General features: G+C 55.5%; 1 protein-coding gene across 4 annotated transcripts in view; it reads left to right on the forward strand.

Annotated features, from left to right (window-relative positions):
- The window catches only part of FAM53B (family with sequence similarity 53 member B), a 128,173-nt gene that overhangs the window by 39,800 nt on the left and 69,733 nt on the right, over positions 1-18,640 (forward strand). For all 4 annotated transcript variants that reach the window (XM_059899518.1, XM_059899517.1, XM_059899521.1 and 1 more), the window contains exon 2: positions 9,425-9,688. In XM_059899518.1, the coding sequence (XP_059755501.1) occupies positions 9,611-9,688 (78 nt within the window). In that variant the 5' untranslated portion in view covers positions 9,425-9,610. The remainder of the gene's footprint in view (positions 1-9,424; positions 9,689-18,640) is intronic.

Consider the following 18,640-nt stretch of genomic DNA (forward strand, 5'->3'; position numbering starts at 1 on the left):
AAACTGAGGCTCGGAGAGGCAGTGTGACCTGGCTGAGCCACACAGCCGATGCATGGCTGCACGTGGATGCTCACTCGGCAGAAACAGAGCCCGTCTGACCCGGTCTTGCATTCGTCAGGTGAGGGATCTGAGGCCAGACAGGGCACGTGACTTGGCAGACGGGCCAGAGCTGCTCGATGGCAGGGGCAGGGCCAGAACCCATGTTTCCCGAGTCCTGCTGTCTTCACGCAGGCCACACTGCCTCTTGTTTGGGCTTCTCTATTTTTGTTCTTGTTTAATTTTTTTTTAACCCCTCATCTCTTTTGGTTTCAAATCACGGTTTGATTAAATTCACTGTACTTGTAAATAGGTCTGACTGAAGAAGAGGTCATGGTCGTCTTAGGCTAAGTGGCTTAACATTTCAGTAGATTATCTCTGGGGCCCTTGCTGTGTCTCACCGTCCCCAGTTCTCTCCCCTTCTCTCCCCCATCCTGGGCTGGAGGACAAGGCGGTGTCTAGTCTGTGCTCCCTCAGTAAGTACTGGTTCTCCTCCCCCCAACCCCTCATTTCCTTCCTTTTGAGTTTGCTCAGCAGATTCTAGTTCGTAGGACACTCTTCTCTTGCAGGGTTTGGCAGGTTAAAAGGACTTGAATGGTAGCGAGAATTGCGGGACTGCATATAGGAAACTTGCCTGTCAGTTATTTCTCATTGATGAATGAGCTCTTGACAGGTCCTGCATGCAGTTGGCTTGAGTTTCAAGAAGCAACACAGGCTGTCTCGTTCCCATGTTCACATTTGTTTTGGCTCTGGGTCTCAACACTTTCATGTCCCTGAATAATGTTCTTCCTCCCCCTCCTCTTGAAATGTTATTTGCTTAAAAACACAGCAGATCCCTCCAACACTGTGAGAGTGACTGTGTGAAGTCCCAGAGAACAGACGCCCAGTTTGGTTCAACATCTCGTTCACTGTTTTGTCTTGTTTCCCCTCCATTAAGACAGTCTCATAAGGGAGCCTGGGCCACTTTGTTCAGCCCAGGGCACAGGGTGGGTCCCTTTCCAGCCAGGTGACCTGACTGCCAGTCCTTTGCTGAGTGTGGGCCTTCGGTGGCCTTTGATTACCTGAAGGTCTAGTCCAGGGAATGTATATTCACCCCAGTTACTGAAGAAAACACCCCCAAGGACACACCTTACTCTGGGGCGAGGAATCAAGGGTGGGGTAAGCATGCTGTCTCTAAGGACGGCAGATGCTTTATTCTTGCAGCAAGAAAGTGTTGCACAGCCCCCCTGAGAGTCCGATGCAGCCGCATGTCAGCTGTGTGGTTTAGCCAGGTTGCACTGCCTCTCTGAGCCCAGTTTCCTCACATGTCACATGCACACAGGAACCCGGGTGAACGTGAGACTCAGTGATGGATTTGACTGTCCGGCAGCTACATCTCCCCGCGAGGCGCTCAGAGGAGTCACGAGCGTGTCCCGTTCCCCTGCCCAGCCGCTCGTGCTGTAGCTGTGAAGACGTGATCTCTGTTAGCCAGCTCGCACGTGCTGAGTGAGGGCCTGCTCCCTGCTCACGCTGTGCTCACCGATGGTCTCACCGCAGTACGCCTGGCCCCTCTTCCGGTGCCCCGCTCCACAGACCTTTCCTTCCCTAACTTCCCACGCGCGGGGGCAGAACAAGGCTTGCTTCTTACAGGTCACAGAGCTCAGCCAAGTTCCATCACTCGCCCAGGGTGCCACAGCTCGTCCAGGACTGAGTTGGCGGGGAAGTGTGACTTCCGGGCCTCGAGTCCAGTGCTCGTCCGCAGGTGTGTTGTTGACTCAGTGAACACACACCGATCAGGTTCCTGCTGTGACAGGCTCTGTGCTGAGACCAGAGGAGGCCTGAGGCAGGGCCGCACCCAGACGACACGTGTGGAGGGCGGGCTCCCCGTGAACACCCTGGAAATGGGCTTGGGGAGAAGGACGGGGGTGGGGGGAGCCATGGGGGAGGGGCAGCAGAGCCCCAGGGAGAGGGGGGCCGATGGACACGGATTCTGGCTGATGTAGCGAGGAGCCAGCACCATTCCCCCAGGCCTGGGGGCACCCTGGCTTTCCTGGAAGGCACTTCGCCTCTGCACGGCACCTGGCACGGCTGCCCTTCCGTGTGGTCAGGGATGGGAATCAGTGCCTTTATGTTTCACCCCTATCCTCTCACTTCCCCACTCCCTGCCTCCGGGGGGAACCCCTAGTGCCAGTTCATCTTTAAGTCCAGAAGGTTGAGGTGTGGCCTGGGGCACCACAGGAAGAGCTTATAGAGAAGGGGTGTCTTGCAAACCCAGCATCTGTGCTTCAGCTTTTGGTCAGTCTGAGAAATCAAATGCTTATGGGATAATTAGGACACAGTTTACAGATCCTGGAGTAGAAGGCTTGGGGGTTCAGACAAAGACTTTGGAATTCAGCAGATGTGGCTTGAGTCCTGTTTCACCCTTTACAGCTGGGTGACCTTGGGCCTGGGCCTCAGCTTGTCCCTCTGTAAAACGGAATAACAACAGTGCCCACTCGTAGGGCTCCTCTGAGGATACAGTAAGCCTGGGGCCTGGCACTGCTGCTGTGGCTGTTCTTATTTTATTCACGCTTTGTGAAAAGGTAGACTCCGTGTCACCTGTTAGTTCCACAAATACAGACCAGGAAGATACTAGGACAATGGTGAACAAAAATGTATTTTTTTCTGGCTACTGCCTCTATTGTGGAGTTTCTTTAAATCAGTAATGTTTGGTATCAAACATGTCCTTGGTGTTAAAGTATTGACTTAAGAGGTTTCATCTGTCTCTGTTTTTCTGTCGGTGTATTGCGGGTGGTGAAGGCATAGTTGTCTTTGATCAGTTATTTTTAAGGAGGACCTGAAGACTTGGGAACCTGGGCCGAGGGAATGAGTTTAAATGTTCCACTGCCGTCTGGGAAACACATTCTCCGGGCATGTTCTCTTATTGAAACTCCAGACTCTCTTTCCAATGTCAACTCGGTCTGGGAAAGTACGGGCTGTTGATAAAGTTCCTAGGCAGCTTTTAACTTTTATCCTTTAAACTCAGATGCCTTAGCAGCAAGCAAAAGGCATCCCCGGACAGATTTAATTCCCTGCTCTTGGCAGATGTGAACCTTGACTGCGACCAGAGGATTCTTCTGCCCGCTCCACCCTTCCATGGGTTTGTCATAGGATCTGGCAGAAGGCAGCATAACCCTCTGAAAGATGCCCTTCCCCAAGTGTTCATAAATTTGCTTCTAGATCCTGCCCACAGATTGCCTTTGTCACACCAACAGCTGAAGTTACGAAAGTTTAAAAGTGCATACAGCCTTCCCAAAGACCTTGTAGAATTGCTGTTTTTCTCCCATTTCCTTTGCTTAATGGGAGGGGGAAATGGAAGCTCTGAAAGGAATGACTTGCTTGGGCCATCAGGAAAATCACTGTCAGCGGCCAAGGTTATGTTTAGGTTTTGCTCTGAGTCCTGTGTTGGGGTGGTGAGATACTCTTCTGCTATAAAACGAACTTGTACAAGTAGTAAACACAGGATAAGGATATTAAAAGAAGGAAACGTTTAATTGGGCGAGTTCCAGCATGGTCAGTTTCTTTTCTTTAAAGGGTAGCTCTTCAAAATGCATGACAGAAACGTTTGGTAAACTTCTGAAGAGTTATATAGAATCTTAGAGTTTGCAAAACTTTTTTGCATATATGAAGGCGTTTAGCGCGCACCGGGCAGGGTTCCCATTTGCCAGAAGCTGAGAGTCTCAACCACAGTGATATCAGACAGCTGGGTTCGAGGGTTGCAGACGCCTGAAGGCACATTGAAGACTGCAGAACAAAAGCAAGAGAGTTTCATGTTAGGAAGGACTCGTGTGAGAAAGCAAAGTTGTCCCCTGTCCCTGCGGTGTCCTGAGGAGGCAGACCTGGATTCAGATCTCACCCTCACCCCTGCCAGCTGTAGGATCTTGGGCAAATGCTTGATTTATTTTCCTGGAGCCTTGGTCTTCTCATCTGGAAAATGGGAACACTGTTAATAGCAATGCCTATTCACAGGAATTCGAGAGATGAAGTGAGAAGAGCCCAGCCCATAGCTGGTCCTCAGGGAGGCCGGGGCGGAAGCGCAGCTGGGAGGGGGCGGAGGTGGCTCTGGGGCCAGGATGCCATGGGGCTGGGTTGAGGCCTCTCACTAACCGCGGGCAGTGTCACTTGGTGCCCGCTGACCATCCGTGTGTACCCTGGGGAGTGGGCACCGGTGTCTGGGGCCTTCTCTGTGCTGCGCTCTTTTATATACATTTTCTTACCTAACTCTCCCAGCAGCCCCCAGAGCAAAGGTGTTCTCACTTTCATTTTAAAGATGAGGAAACTGCAGTTAAGGGGCTTGGGAGGTGAGGGGGAGGCTGCCCAGTGGCTCAGCACGCCTCCTTGCCTCACGCTGTATCCGATCCCGTACAGGCAGTGGCTGCCACGTGGCCTTCTTTTAAAAAAATTTTATATGTATATGCAGTACAGTTCATTCTTTGGTGTTTAGTTCTGTGAGTTTTGGCAAATGCATAGACGGAGCGGGCTTTTTAAATTTAAAATCGTGACGTAAGAAAAAAATTTTTTTCTGTTTAGCTTTGTATCTCTATGAGATGATGGATGTTCAGTAAACGTATTGAGATCATCGTTTCATGACGTGTGGAAGTCAGATCATGATGCCGCACACCTGAGACTTACACAAGGCTGTATATCCATAATATCTCAAAAAAGCTGGAAGAAAAAAAATTTTTAACTTTTGAGATCATTGTAAATTCACATGTAGTTGCAAGAAATCATAGAAATCCCGTGTACCATTTACTCAGTTTTCCCCAGCAGTAACATGTTGCAAAACTATAGTACAAATCACGAACAGGAAATTGACACCGATGCGATACAGTCGAGTTACAGAACATTTCCATCGCAAGGATCCCTGCCGGTGTCTTTTCATAACCACACCCAGCTCCCTCACCCCCATCCCAAGCGCCCGTTCAAAGCCCCAGCAACTACTAATCTAGTCTTCATTTCTGTCATTTTGTCATTTCAAGAATGTTATGTAAATGGAGTCGTGCAGTAATTAACCTTTGGGGACTGGGGGTTTTCACTCAGCATAATTCCCTGGAGATTCGTCCAGGTAGATATCAATAGTTCATCCCTTTTTAGTGCTGAGGAGTGTTCCATGGGATGCTCTTCCACAATTTGTTTAGCTAGTCACCCGTTGAAGGACATCTGGGTTGTCTTCTGGTTTTGGCTGTTATGAACAATCATGTGCAGGGTTTTGTGTGAACGTAAGCTTGCATTTCTCTGGGATAAGTGCCAAGGAGTGCACTTGCTGGGTTGCGTGGTAGTTGCTCGATGGGGCTTTGAAGGATGCATCCGGTGTGCAGAGGCAGGTAGGGGTGGGGGCTTTGCTGCAGGTGGACACCAGTGGGAAGCACAGCCCGGGAGCTCACCCCTGATACCCTGGGTGAGTTGCTTCGTCTGTCTGTACACTGTTACTACTTAATCTGTCGTGTATTGATATATAAAGCACCCGGTACACAGTAGGTGCTCAGTAGATAGAAGCTGTTCTTAACGTGGGTTAAGAGAAGACCCACCAGGCCAGAGCAGGATCTGTGCCCCAGAGGTGACCTCAGGAGGCCTTTCCCTTGCCCCCTGTGGGCTCTGGGGCACCTCCTTTTTACTTTCGGCAGAGCTGTGCACCCAGTCGTCCCTCAAAGGCCGAGTTCTTGGCTTCTCCCTGAGAAGTACCTGGCCCCGTTCTCGGACTGGGCTCCGAGTCTCTGGACGGGCACTGGCGTTCCCCAATGAGCTTGGCCTGGCCCATGCCACGGATCAAAGGAATCCCAGGGAATTCCAGATTGTGCCAGGCTCTGATGGTCTGGATTTGCCTCACAGGGTCTGAGAACGTGCCCAGATCATTTCAGATGTTGCTATGATTTAGCCGAATTCCAGAAATGTGTGGAGCTCTTGCTGTAGTCGAGGCACCGAGCTAGGTGCTGCAAAGGGTTCAAAAAAAATCTTTCTCTTTCAACAGATCAACCCAGCCAACTCCAGCTCCTTTGGGAGCATCCTATGGCCACATGATAAAGTCTGGCATTCGGAGCCTTTGGTCTGGTGTGACTCTGTCTTTCCAGCCCCTTGTCCTGCTGCCCCCTCTCCACGTGCCCTGTGTGCCTGCCAGCAGCGTGCTCACTGGCCCCCTGCCCCCCCACGCCGTGTACAGGCCAGGCTGCCATCTTACGCTCACGCTTCCCTCTTCCCAGGTGCCTCTTCCCTTCATGTTGAAACCTTGCCTATTTTTAATCAGAAAGACGTTATATGCACTGGATGAAATACTCAAATAGCACGTGTCCGTGTGTAAGGCTATACACTCAAAGTGCCTTCTCCCACTCCAGGGCCACGTGGTTATGGGACCATGCTGTACTCCTCTCCTTGCTATTTTCATTTACAGTGTTATCTTAGAGAGTGCTTCATATCTGTACCATTAAAATTGCCTCATTAACACTGCAGTAAAGGTGACATGGTATTTGTTGACATAGCTACACTGTGATTTCTGTTACCAGTCACCTGCTGATGGCCGTCTGGGTTGTCCCCACTCCTGGGCTCTTCCAGGCAGTGCTGCGTGTCATTGGTCCCTGTGCAAAGGGGTCTGTTTATGACTCAGCCCCAGGGCCCCCCTCCTCCATCTGCCTTCCATAGCTGTGGTACCTGTGTTCACAGTACTGTCTTTCCACGACTCCTGAACACAGGGCTTGTGCAGGACCTTCCTCCTCCTTCCAGTGCCTGCCATGTTTACTGACCACTCAGTTTCCAGGAGCATATGGTGCTCTGGTATTCACCAGTCATGCTGCCTCTGTGCGACCTGGCCTTTTGTAGGGGCTCCAGTGGGAGCAGAGCTGCGAGAGCTGGGACACCTGCACCACCTCCTCCATCCAGCTTCGTGCTTGGTACACAGCGGCTGCATCGGATGGGCTAACGTGTTTCCATGGCGATAAGACTTCTACAGCATCGTTCTTACTGGCCACCTACTGTTTCACCAGAGGCATGGGCCATAATACAGCCAGTCACCACCACCCCCCTTTTTTTAAAAATTTATTTATTTATTTTTATTTTTGGCTACGTTGGGTCTTCGTTGCTGCGCGCGGGCTTTCTCTAGTTGTGGCGAGCGGGGGCTACTCTTCGTTGTGGCGTGCGGGCTTCTCATTGCGGTGGCTTCTCTTGTTGTGGAGCACGGACTCTAGGCGCATGGGCTTCAGTAGTTGTGGCTCGCGGGCTCTAGAGTGCAGGCTCAGTTGTAGCACACGGGCTTAGTTGCTCCGTGGCATGTGGGATCTTCCTGGACCAGGGCTCGAACCCCTGTCCCCTGCATTGGCAGGTGGATTCTTAACCACTGCGCCACCCAGGCAGCCCAGCTAGTCTCCTCTTGATGGAATTTAGCTTTGAAAAGTTTTGATGGAATTTCCCTTTTAAAAAAATTTGAGAGGACAGATGCTTGGGTGTCCATTGCTGAGAAAAGATTGGGACTCACAGGCTCCCCCATGAAACTAGTGGCAGTAGCTACTTGTTTATTGAGCAGTTCTTCAAATGAGCTAGGACTTCTCACCGAGCAAGCCGAGCTCTCTTTTCTTATGATGCAGTCATCTTCTGAGGCAGGCACTGTTGTCCCTATTGTATGGAAAGGGAAACCAAGGCTCAGAGAGAAAGTAACTTGGCAAAGGTCACTCAGACGATACGTTTCAAGAGCTGGGATTCCAGCTCAGGTGTGCTTGGCTCAGGACCTGAGCTTGTAACCACCGAACCCTCCTGCCTTGTTAGGGAAGAAGGGAATGGGGAGGGCGGGTCACCCCTGGGCCTGGGGTAGTGGCTGGCGGCCCCAGAACTGAATTGAGATTGTACCTAGAGAGAAGACGGCCTCTATCAGGCCTCATCTCCATCTCTGATTGGCACAAAGGGTCCTCTTGAAGGGAGAGTCCACGGCACCACTCCAGGCACTCTCCTGCTCACATGGCCCGCCCTGCTCCCAAGCCAAGCGTCCAGGGGGCTGGCGGGCATTCCTGGCTCGGCTTTCTGGCCAGACTCAGAGGAGTGATCTGAAATTCTTTGCTGGGGCAGATCATACTTGGTCAGAACGTTTCACTTCTAGATTGATGTGGCTTTGAAACTCTGCATCAGGTCTCCCAGTGTGACCTGGGAGCCTGGAGACTCCACCGGCCCTCCCTCCTGAACAGTCAGTCCTTTGAAAATGTATTGATTTCCCTCCTTCCCTTCCCTGCTTTTGCACTTTGGATGAACCTTGTTTTCGAAGAACAGTAGAAGGTAATTTTCCTCTGCTCGCCAGCTGGCCTGTAATTGAGCAATTTCAATAACACCCACTGTAAAGTCTAATCGAAGTAAACAGGAAAATATGATTTACAATCTGGACGGCAAGTAAATACCAGGGTGCAATTAATTTTTACACAGAGCAGCAGATTCTAAAACATTTTCCTGCACTGACCAGTTTGATTTTAATTACAGATTAGGAGCTGCTTTTTATTTATTCATTTTTTACTATTGTTATCGTTACTTTTTACTTTTTGATGGTGATCTTCAGGTTCCTTGGATCTCTGTGACTTCCTCTGAAGGTGTAACCACAGAGGGGTGGGATGGAAATAGGATCAGAGAAATTAATTTGTAAGGAGCGATTTTCCCAACCTGGACTGAAGGCTGCACTCTTTGGGCTTTTGCTTGGTGAGAGATGAGGGTGGGTCGGGGAGATGTTCCGGGCTGTGTAGAACAATGATGAGAGAGGGGCCCATCACTGCTGGGAGCTCAGAGGGGTGTGCGCAGGCCGTGACTTGGTTTGGCTCATTCTGAGGAAGGGGACGGAGACCCCCCGTGTTGCAAATGTGTCAATTCGGAATCATGGTGCTTCCAAGGATGGGAAGTATGTGCCTTTAAATGGACCCTCCTGGTTCTTCCAGTGGCTTCCGCCCAGGTCTGAACGGAGAACAGGAGCCACCTTGCCGGCTGCCTGAGGGCCAAGCCCTTGGGCTTTGACTGCAGGGTCGCCTGTGTCTGACCTCAGCCGACCTCGGGCTGTCTGTAGGGCTAGCTCAGCACAGGAGGTCACATGGCTTGAGCGCACTTTGGGGACAGCAGTCTGTGAGCAGCCCAGACCCCGAGATCTGTCTTAAAGGTGCCATGAGGCTGAGCTGGGATTCACTGTTGTGCCCACCAGGTGTTGGCTTTAGGGACACCCTAAGGCTGGCCTGTGGGTGGGTGAGGACTCCGGGAAGGCCATTCCGGCCTTCGTGGCCCCCGCCAGCATACATCTCCTGCAGCGGAGAGGCGGTTCCGTTCCCCAGCAGGGTCCCAGCGTGAAGGGGAGGGGGTGGCTCTCTCGGGGCCTGGGTCTGCCCCAGTCCTGAATCCCTTTGCGTTTCCTTTATCTTTCCAGGGAGTTGACCACACTTGGCCGTTTCCTGGAAGAGCCCCACCCCGAGGGTGAGCAGCCAATGGGGAGCCGTGTCTGCTGACGTCACCATCTGGGGGGTGCCCAGGAGGTCGCCTCTGCCCAAGCCTGCCCGCCCGAAGATGGCTCGTGCCCACCCTGGGCTGGCGCCCAGTGCCTGAGGCCCTTACCATGGTGATGGTCCTAAGTCAAAGCCTCGACAAGCAGGGAGCTGACCCCGTAGCGTGCAGGACCTTCAGCCCTGAGCTGGTAAGGACCCGGTGGCCTGGCTTCTCTGGTGACCCTTTTGAGGCCCGATATCCAGGTGGGGCTGTGGATGGAGCAAGAGGGCTTAGCAGATGTGCCCAGAGGGCCCGCAAGCAGAGCTCTGGGAGCCGTGGCAGGTGGGGCAGTGGAGCAGAGTCACCCGGAGCCCGGCTTCGCCCTCACAAGAAGGAAGTGGCCAGCCCAGATTTGAGTCCTCTGGCGAGCGGGGAGGGCAGGCCAGCACCCTGGTAAATAATACCAAGCGTGCTTCTGCCGCCCCTGCCAGGCTGAGACCCACATTCCTTCTGGTCTCCACCCGGTCAGGAAGGTGGTTTCCAGAAGGCGGGGTGGTACCGAGATAAGGCCGGGCCTCCAAAGGGCAGTCAGCGCGAGCGAGAGCTGCCACCTCAGGAGTGTCCAGAGTGGAAGACAGTGGAGAAAGAAGGCGTGGCCTGGCGGCCAAGGTGGTGGGCCTGGTGGCGGCTGCCCTCCGCAAGGGTGGTCCTCGGGCCACGGGCCCGGTGAGCTGGGCCAGAGAGGCAGACAGCCGGCCCTCTTAGGCCGAGAAGAAAACGGCCTCCCCACCCTCCTTGTAGCCCTAATTCCTCAGAAGTGGGTGGGCTGCTCCCCGGCAGAGGGAGCTGAAAGCAGTCCCACTCGGGCATAAACACTCTTGGGGGGGGGGGGTTTGCACGTGGGTACATCCCAGGGACTCTCTGCTGCTTCTGTGGTCAGGGATGGGGGCACTGTCCAGGGTCATGTCACCCAGCGCCCCTCCTGGCGCCCTCACAACCCCTCCTGAGACCCCACGCTAGCATCTAGTGGGCTTTCTCCCCCGATCTCACCCCACGACCCAGGTCGAGAGCAGGCAGGTGGGTCTTAGTTCCTCGTAAGAGCTTGTGAAAGCCTCCAAGGCCTGTGTCCACTCCACAGGCCTTCACGGAGCACCTTGGGCTGAAGGAATTCCGCAGGATAAGTAGGGTCTCTGCCCATCACTCCTCCCTTTCCAGTTTGTGTTGAATATACATCTGTCAGTAGAGTCCCTCTCATCATCCCCACTGCTGCTGCTCTGGTCCCTCCTGCGTCCTCTCCCATCTGGATTCTTTTGGGAACTGGCCCCCGCTTCTGGCTCCTTTAGCCTGTTTGCATTACCCAGCAGCCAGAGGGAATGCAAGTCAGACCGTGCCTCCTCTGCTCAGAGCCTTCCACAGGCTTCCCGTCTCAGGCTGAGCAAACACCAGACTCCTACTGGGATGTATGAGGTCCGCTGTACTCTGGCCCCCGTGACCACTGTGCTCTCTCTCAGCTGCTCTCCGCCACTGACTCTGTTCAAGCCACGCTGGCCCCCCTGCTCTACATGCCTCAGGGCTTGTGCACTTCTTCCCTGGCCTGGAACACTCCCCTTTAGCAGGACTCTCTCCCTTCCTCCTTTTCTTTGGCCACTTGGCCTAAAATCTAATTCCACTACCTCCCCTACCTCCTGACCCCCATGTACTGTCTGTCCCCTTTTCCCTGTCCTTTTCTTTCCAAGGTGCTTCACCACTTTCTAACATTTTGATCTCGTTCACTGAATGAGTCCTGCCCCAGAATGTGAGCTTCACAAGGCAACAACTTTTGTCGCTCTTGCTCCTTGCTGAATACCCAGTGCGTGACCCTGGGGCCTAGCGCATGGCAGGTGCCCAGGGGACATTTTGGAGCGAGTGAATGCGGGCTCCTGTAGCCCAGCTTCTCAGCTCGTCATCGTTCAGTCCCTTCTCTGCTGCTCAAGTTCACGGCTGAGGGGGTGCAGGTATGAGTTGCTCTGTTTTCTGTGGTTGGTGGGCGCTTTCCCGCTGAAATTAAAGCACTCGTGTAGAGTAGCTCCGACCAAAAAGCAATGGCTCTCAGGGTGAGGACCTCCTGGAGGGCCCAAGGGAGGCCCCCTCTGGCTCCAGCTGTGCTGTTTGCCTCCGTTGCCGCCGCTAAACTTGGTTCCATCTGGGGGTGGGCCTGCCTGGGCTTGGCCATGGAGCTGGGTCCAGGGCCCGTGGGCCCGTGGTCAGCTGAGCCGGTCTTCAAAGAGACAGGGCCTGAGCCCTTGCCAGGAGGAGTGCGGCCTCCCAGCCCCAGCCGGGGAAGGAAAACTCATCTTCTCAGAAAAAAAAGAGAGAAAGCCAAGGGAAGCAAATGGCCATTGAAGGGGGCTCGGTGGCTTCACAGGTCGGGGTCTGGCCTTTCTTCCCACACCCCTCCCCTTCTTGGAAAGTCATCGCCTTCTGTGTTCCTTCTCTTCTTCCCTCCCCTGGACTTCCAGATGGGCAGGCCAGCTGTGGGCAGCAGCCACCTTTGGAGAGCGGCCTTCTCCTGTGTCAGTTGGTGGGTGCATCACAGGTTGTCAGCACGTTACAGGTCTGGCCTGGGTCTGCTCTCACGGTGCAGGTGGAAGTACAATGAAGGCAAGGGGGAGGATGGGAGCGTGGTCTGTGCGGGGCCTGCAGGGGTGCCGTCACCCCTGCCTCTCCGGGAGCCTCCCCCAGCCTGCTGAGGGGTGGGGACTCGTCCATCTCTACCTGCGATACAGGCAGGAAACAGAGAGCCCAGGGGATGGAGGGCCCAGGTCACACAGCTGGCGAGCAGGGTGCCAGGACGCAGGCTTCAAGTCCAGGCCGTGTTCACCCACCAAGGCTCTCACGCCTGCCCCTACCCGGCTCCTGAGGCTGTCGTCCTGGAATCCTCTAGGCCTTGGGGAGAGGCACGGCTGTAAACAACCAAAGAAAGACCCTAAATAAGACCAGCCTAGTGATGACATCCACAGAATGTAAGATAAACTGATTAGAATTTGCTCTGAACAGCCAGCAAGGTTGAGAGGAAGATGGGGGTTTTGCTTCAGCTTCCTAAACGGGTAACATCATCCTCATGTAAATACCATCAAGATAATAACAGGAAAGATGGAAAAGCTTTTCTCTTTTGTTTTCTAATCAGACTAAGAAGATAACAGAAGTTGGGGGTTCAGATTAAAAAAGAAATCATGAATCACCACAGGCCGCTTTGGAATTAGGGAAGTGAGAGGCCCCGCAGTGAGGACAGAGCCTAAAACTGCAGGTGACGGTCCCCTGGGGGCTTGGAAACACTGGGAGAGGAGAAGCTTGGGCCCCCCTGGGCCCTGGCCGCCCCTCCCTGCCTGCTGAAGGTCCCCGTCATGGTTCTCTTGTTCTCCTTTCCCTAAAAACTAAATGCTGGTGACAACGTGCCTGCCCCTACTCCCGAGAGAGGTGGGCAGACAGGGGACTGACAAGCACTCAGTATCGCCTTCCCCCGGGGGGACGGGGGTGGGGTGGGGGAGTGCAGTGACTCGGTTCCCCTTTCCCCCACTCCGCGCGCCAGCCGCCTTCCTTTCCCCTGTGAGCAGCTCTTCCTCTGAGTGTGCTAACATTAGCTGCTGCCGCTGGAAGGCCGCCCGGACATCTGACCTCGGGGCTGCGTTCCCCCAACTCTTTCCCGCCCGCCCACACTCCGGCCAAGGGCCTGTTCTCCCTCCTCCCCGGCCAGGCCCAGCCTCCTCTCCCCGGCAAGCCTCCCAGCCTCTCTCAAGTCTGGAGACCAGCGGGAGCTGGGGTGCACTGCTCCCTGGAGGGCGGGGGGCGGAGGCCGGAGCTAGGCTCCAGGCCACCTCACTTTGCTCAGCCTCAAGGTATTTCCGGCCACAACAGACACCCGTTTTGGGAGCAGGTCCTTCCTTCCACGCTTGTCAGATTAGGACGCCGAGGCTAAGTGACTTGCCCGGCAGAAGAGTTCAGTGAGTATGTCCAGCCTGGCACCCAGCTGCCTGGGCACCCAGGGTCTTCATCGTCCCACTCACCCGGAGTCGGCGTTGGGCCCCACGGCCCCAGCCAGGGTCCCTGGCCAGAATCCAGAGGTGCCCAGAGCCCGAGGCAGTCCCCTGCCTCTCCCCCCACCCCCGCATCAAGGGCGAGCAGGGACAGCAGGGCCCGCCCTGCCGTGGCTAACGCCCGCTCGCTCTGTCTCCATCAGCGTCTTCAAGGGCCTCCACCTAAGGGCGCCTCTCCCTCCTCAGCTTCTCTTTCTTCTCGGGCCTGGCTCTGCCTCCTGCTTTGTACTGCCAAGGTCTCACCCTGTTCCCTTCCAGAGGCTGGGGTGCCCCACTTGTACCCCTCAAGTGCGTGAGCGTGGGCCTGTTCTGCGTGGCCCTGTGGTTCCCTGTAGCGCTGCATCGGGAGAAGGAAAAGTGATGTGATTGCTTTAGTCAGTAGTCTACAGAGGAAAGTTATGAAGAAGCATGATTATGGCCAGAGATGAGCTCGGCTGTTTTCTGTCTGAGCTAGTTCCTCATTAAATAATGACCTGAATTGTGTCTTTATTTAAGTCAGGTTTCTTGCGTTACTTAGTCAGACAGATGGCCCCTGGAGCCTCAATTTGATTTCCAGCTTTTGCCTTTCCTATGGAAGATCTGATTCCCAAACGTTCTCTGGTGATCCAAGGAGTCTCCCAGACACCAGGCTCTGCCCTGGGGGAGGCTCAGGAACAGAGGCTTTGGAGTAGGAGAAATACCCCGGGGAGCCGTGCTTATTGTTCTGTTGCACTGCAGACCCCGGCCAGGGCTTGGGCGTGCACTTGTGTGCGAATGCTGAGTGTCTTGTGAAACCTCAGATGGTGAGAGTTTCCCCTGAGGCCTGTTGGCCTCACCACATCGTCCACGTAGTGATTGGCTCATCCTTCCCACTGGAGTGCAGAAGGCTCAAAGGGTCCGGGAGGCTGGCTGCAGAATGGCACAAACCAGTGGGAATAGAGCAGCCCTGGACAACTTGGTGCCCAGTGGGAACCTCGCTGTTGGGCCCAGGGAAAGTGGCCAGCAGTCAGAGTGTGCCTGGGGCCTAACACCCTGGGAAGCTGTTGACTACGTGATGTTCTGGCCTGCCCACAGCCAGCCCAGCTCACGCACGGGACTCAGAAAGCAAGACGGGGGCCTGATCCCATCTTTTTTTTTTTTTTTTTCTTTACCCCAACAGGAGGCAGAAAGCCCCAGGGGGAAGTAGTTAGCTCATGACTATTTCAGGCCTTATGTTTGACCTTAAAATTGCTGCTGTCCTATCAGTCAGCATTTCTCCATAATTATTTTGATGGAATTTGTCTACACACACAGACCAGTGTGAATTGAGCTTCATGAAGAGGATGAAGGAAAAGAAAGAGGAAAAAGCTGCATTTCAGGCGGGGCGGGAGGGTGGGGGGAACTACATTGCTCTATACATAGTTTGGCAGGTTTTCTTACGTCTTTTTAGTTAAGCAGGTTTAACTTATAAATTATGTTTCCTCCTGGCACTAGAAGCCTCTGCCCAAAAATCACTTTGAGCAGTTGCATGATATTCCTTCAAGTAGCTGAGCCACGGCCTACTTCACCATTAGCCTCTTGAAGTCCAGCACGAAATTGGCCAGGGTTCCTCAGTTGTAAGCAGCTGAGACTGTCTCCCACTGATTTACACCAGAAGAGAATTCCCTGGAGCGATTGAGAGAAATATGGGAGAGGAGTTGGTGAATGAAGCCCCAGAAAGGGCGGGGACAGGGTAGCCGGAAGGATGGTGGAGGCGGAGGCTTGTGGCAGGCTCGGGGCCTCTCTGCGGGGTGAGCCAGCCCGCACCCCCTCGGTCCAGGAGTCGCAGCCCCGGAGCAGGAGTGTCTGGTGGGCCACAGCCACCCCGTGCCAGGGGGATAGAGACACAGTCCCACCAAGACACTGTCCGGTGAGGGAGGGGAGGAGTCCCAGTGCAAAACTGGGGTGCTGCTAGCAGAATAAGGGGGTGCACCACCAGGTCGTGCGGTTTCACATGCTCAATGAGGGGAGCGGTCGTGGGGCTTACCCAAGCCAGGGGACACGGAGAAGGTGTTCCTTCGAGTCGTAAGATCTCCGTGCGAGGGATGGCCCGTCCACGTGCGCCCCTGGGTGCAGAGTCAGAGGCCGCGTGGGGAGCCTGGGCGGCCCGGGGGTCGACCCCAACTTTGGTGCTCTCCCCCCCTTCTCCGCTGAGTTTTGACTTGGCACAAGCCCAGAGAGTTTGGGAGGCAGCAGATCCTGTCCAGTGAAAATCCTTTTCTGTCGGCCCTGCATTCGCCAGGCGTGTGGCAGCAAGAGCAAGACAAGCTTGGGCTGACAGGTGGGCATAGCGGTCGGTCAGCAGAGAGTCACGTGGCGCCTGCTCTGTGCCGGGAATATCGGAGACAGGACAGCAGCCTCGAGAAGCTTGATTTTGGGGGGAGTGGAGCATGAGCAGAGAAACAGATGAACTCGTTCACACGGGGAAAGCGTTAAACAAGGCCACGTGGAGAAAAGCGCGGGTGGGGAGGGCAGCTTTCGGCCGGGATGGTCGGGGAAGGCCGCCAAGGAGGCCACGTGACAGGAACCAGCCGCAGAGCAAAAACCCTGAGGCGGCAGCGAGCTGGGCCGGTCCCGAGCTGCGTGAGTGAGGCCGGGATGGACGGAGGTTTGGCTCTGGTGGGCTGCGAGGAAGGGGCGCAGCCGGGTTTCAACCCAGTTGCTGTGGGGAGTGGTTGGAGGGTTGTGAGCAGAGCAGCCACGTGGCCTGGTCCCTCTGGGTCTGTGTGGAGGATGGAGGATGGAGGACGGGCCGGGGCGCAGGGCGGGGACCAGGTCGGGGGTTCGTTTGGTCCCTCGGTGGAGGGTGGTGGGGCTCGAGCCGGGCGGCGTGGGGCAGGAGAAGCAGTCGTTCCGAGTGTGTGTTCTCCAGCCTGGCGAGCGGGTCTGCGGCAAACACAGACAGGTCCTCGCTAAGTGAATGAATGAGTGAGTGAGTGAGGGCCGGGGAGCCCTGTGCGCTGGCCCAGTGGCTCCCGTCCGTGGGCACGGACCCCCCCAGCATCTCTGGCGCCCACTCACCGGCCCCCATTCCTGGGAGGGCTCCCAGCTGCCTCTCTGTCTGGAGCACAGCGGCCTGGCGGGGGGGAGGAGGGGCCGGTGAGCAGTGCCCACCTGACCATCAGCAGTCAGTTTGCTTCCCGCTGTGTCTGTAAACCCAGGCCTTCCTCGGTGGCCCCAGTGCAGTGACACGTGGCCCCTGTGTCTCGCGCCCTCCTGCTTGCCCTGGCCCGGTCCTGGTTTGGGTGTCTGTGGGCTCCCAGCCTGGGTGGCTCCCCTTGCCACCAGGTGCGGCGGTGGGGTGGGGAGGGATGGGGTCTGTGCTTCCCGGGGGGTGTCTGCTTTGTGCTGGGGCTCCTGCAGCGTCGGGGCCGCCTCCCTCGAACAGCCGGGCCTGTGGCACCAGCCAGGCCCAGCTTCTCTCTCTCCGAACCTTCTCTGGGCCGTGGGGCCTGTCTGGCTTCCGCAGGTGACACTGCCCGGAGGCAGGGCTCTGAGTGTCTGTCACCCGCTCTCCCTTCAGTGACTTGGCGTGAGCTGGGACGGAGGCAGAGGCAGCCGTCTCTAACTTTTTCCAGATACTTCCCCGGGTGGACTCCAGGAGGGGGACCTATCCTGAACACATAAGGATTGTTTTAAACCCAAGATGGGGGACTGGAGGAGGGCGGCCTTGCCCGCCTTCCCCCCCGGCCCGTTAAGTTCCTTCTGGTCCTTTAGAAGCAGCTCTGTTTGCCCCCTGGAAGCCAGCCCTGACCTCCAGCACCCCAGCACCCACGGCCTGGCCCACCTCCCTCCAGTCCCACTCTCTGTAGCTCAGGGGTTTGTGTGACTGTGGCCTCTGTGACGTGTGAGCTTCCTTAGGGCTGAGGCGGGCGTCCTTCACCTCCGTGTTCCAGACTGGTCAGGACAGACCCTTGATAACCTGATGGATGAGCACGTTGCTGACCGAGGGCAAAGGTCCCTGACTCGGGCAGCTGAGGACAGGGGTGGGGCAGCTGCTGCCAGACACCGGCTACCCTCTTATCTGGGTGGGCCGGCTGTTCCTGGTCAGCACCCCCTCCTCCTTCCAGGCCTGAAAGAGCCAGGGCCTGGCTTCCTGCCCACTTATTGGAGCGGTAGCCTTGCGCGTCCGTGTCACTTGGGGCTCCTCTCAGCAGCTAGAGCCCTCTGTGACCGCGGACCCCTCTGGAGCTGAGAGCTTCTTTCACCATCGCACACTGAACCCCAGCACAGCCTGCACGTAACGAATTGCCGGTACCTATTTGCTGAATGAGTGGAGGAAGGAAGGAAGGCAGGAATGAGTGAGACCCTTCTTCCTGGGGCCCCGATGGGCACAGATGGTGTCCTCCTCATCAGAGGTCAGAACAGGCCTCTTGACCTGGGACTCGGCCAGCACCAGGAACCCCTGGAATGTTCCACGCTCGGGTTACTGTGTAGCCATGGAGCAAGTGCCTGGACTTGGGGTTCTTCTAGGCCTCACTGGCTTTTCACCCAGTGATCACAGTGTTCGGCTGAGGCTAGGCGTGGGGTTAGAGAGGAGATGCGCGGTGTTTACAGTGGACGGGGACGCCACTGTGGAAATGTGGTGCCGAGCAGCTCAAAAGCCATAGCTATGTGTTGAGACCAGACATAACCTTTGAGTTTCTGTTTCGGTTCGTGAGGATGCCTCGGGGGGCCTCCTGGCTGCACAGCAGCTTGCAGAGCCAGGGCCGCGCTCCTGAGCTTTACCCGCTGCTTCTTCACAGAGATGGAAGAGGTGTTCTCCTCGTGTCTCGAAGGGAGGGCTCTGGAGGTGGCCTCTGCCCTTCACTCAAGGTTCTTCCTGTCACCATGGACAGGAAGAGGTCCCCTGTCCTCCTAGCCTGGGCTGTGGGGAGGCCTGCCTCCAGCTCAGCTCGGTGAACTGTTCACATCACAGCTCCTCCTGCACCCTCCTCCGTATCACTCACGTGGAAAAATCCCCTAGTGTCAGAAGTCACGGGGCTCTCTTGTGTGTTTTTAAAGCCCATTAACTTGATGGACTCCATAACTCACCGAAGGCTCCGGACAAAGAGCCCAGACCTAATTATGGGCAGATGTCTCTTTTAATA

The sequence above is a fragment of the Balaenoptera ricei genome, chromosome 16, assembly GCF_028023285.1.
Source record: "Balaenoptera ricei isolate mBalRic1 chromosome 16, mBalRic1.hap2, whole genome shotgun sequence".
Taxonomy (NCBI): Eukaryota; Metazoa; Chordata; class Mammalia; order Artiodactyla; family Balaenopteridae; genus Balaenoptera; species Balaenoptera ricei.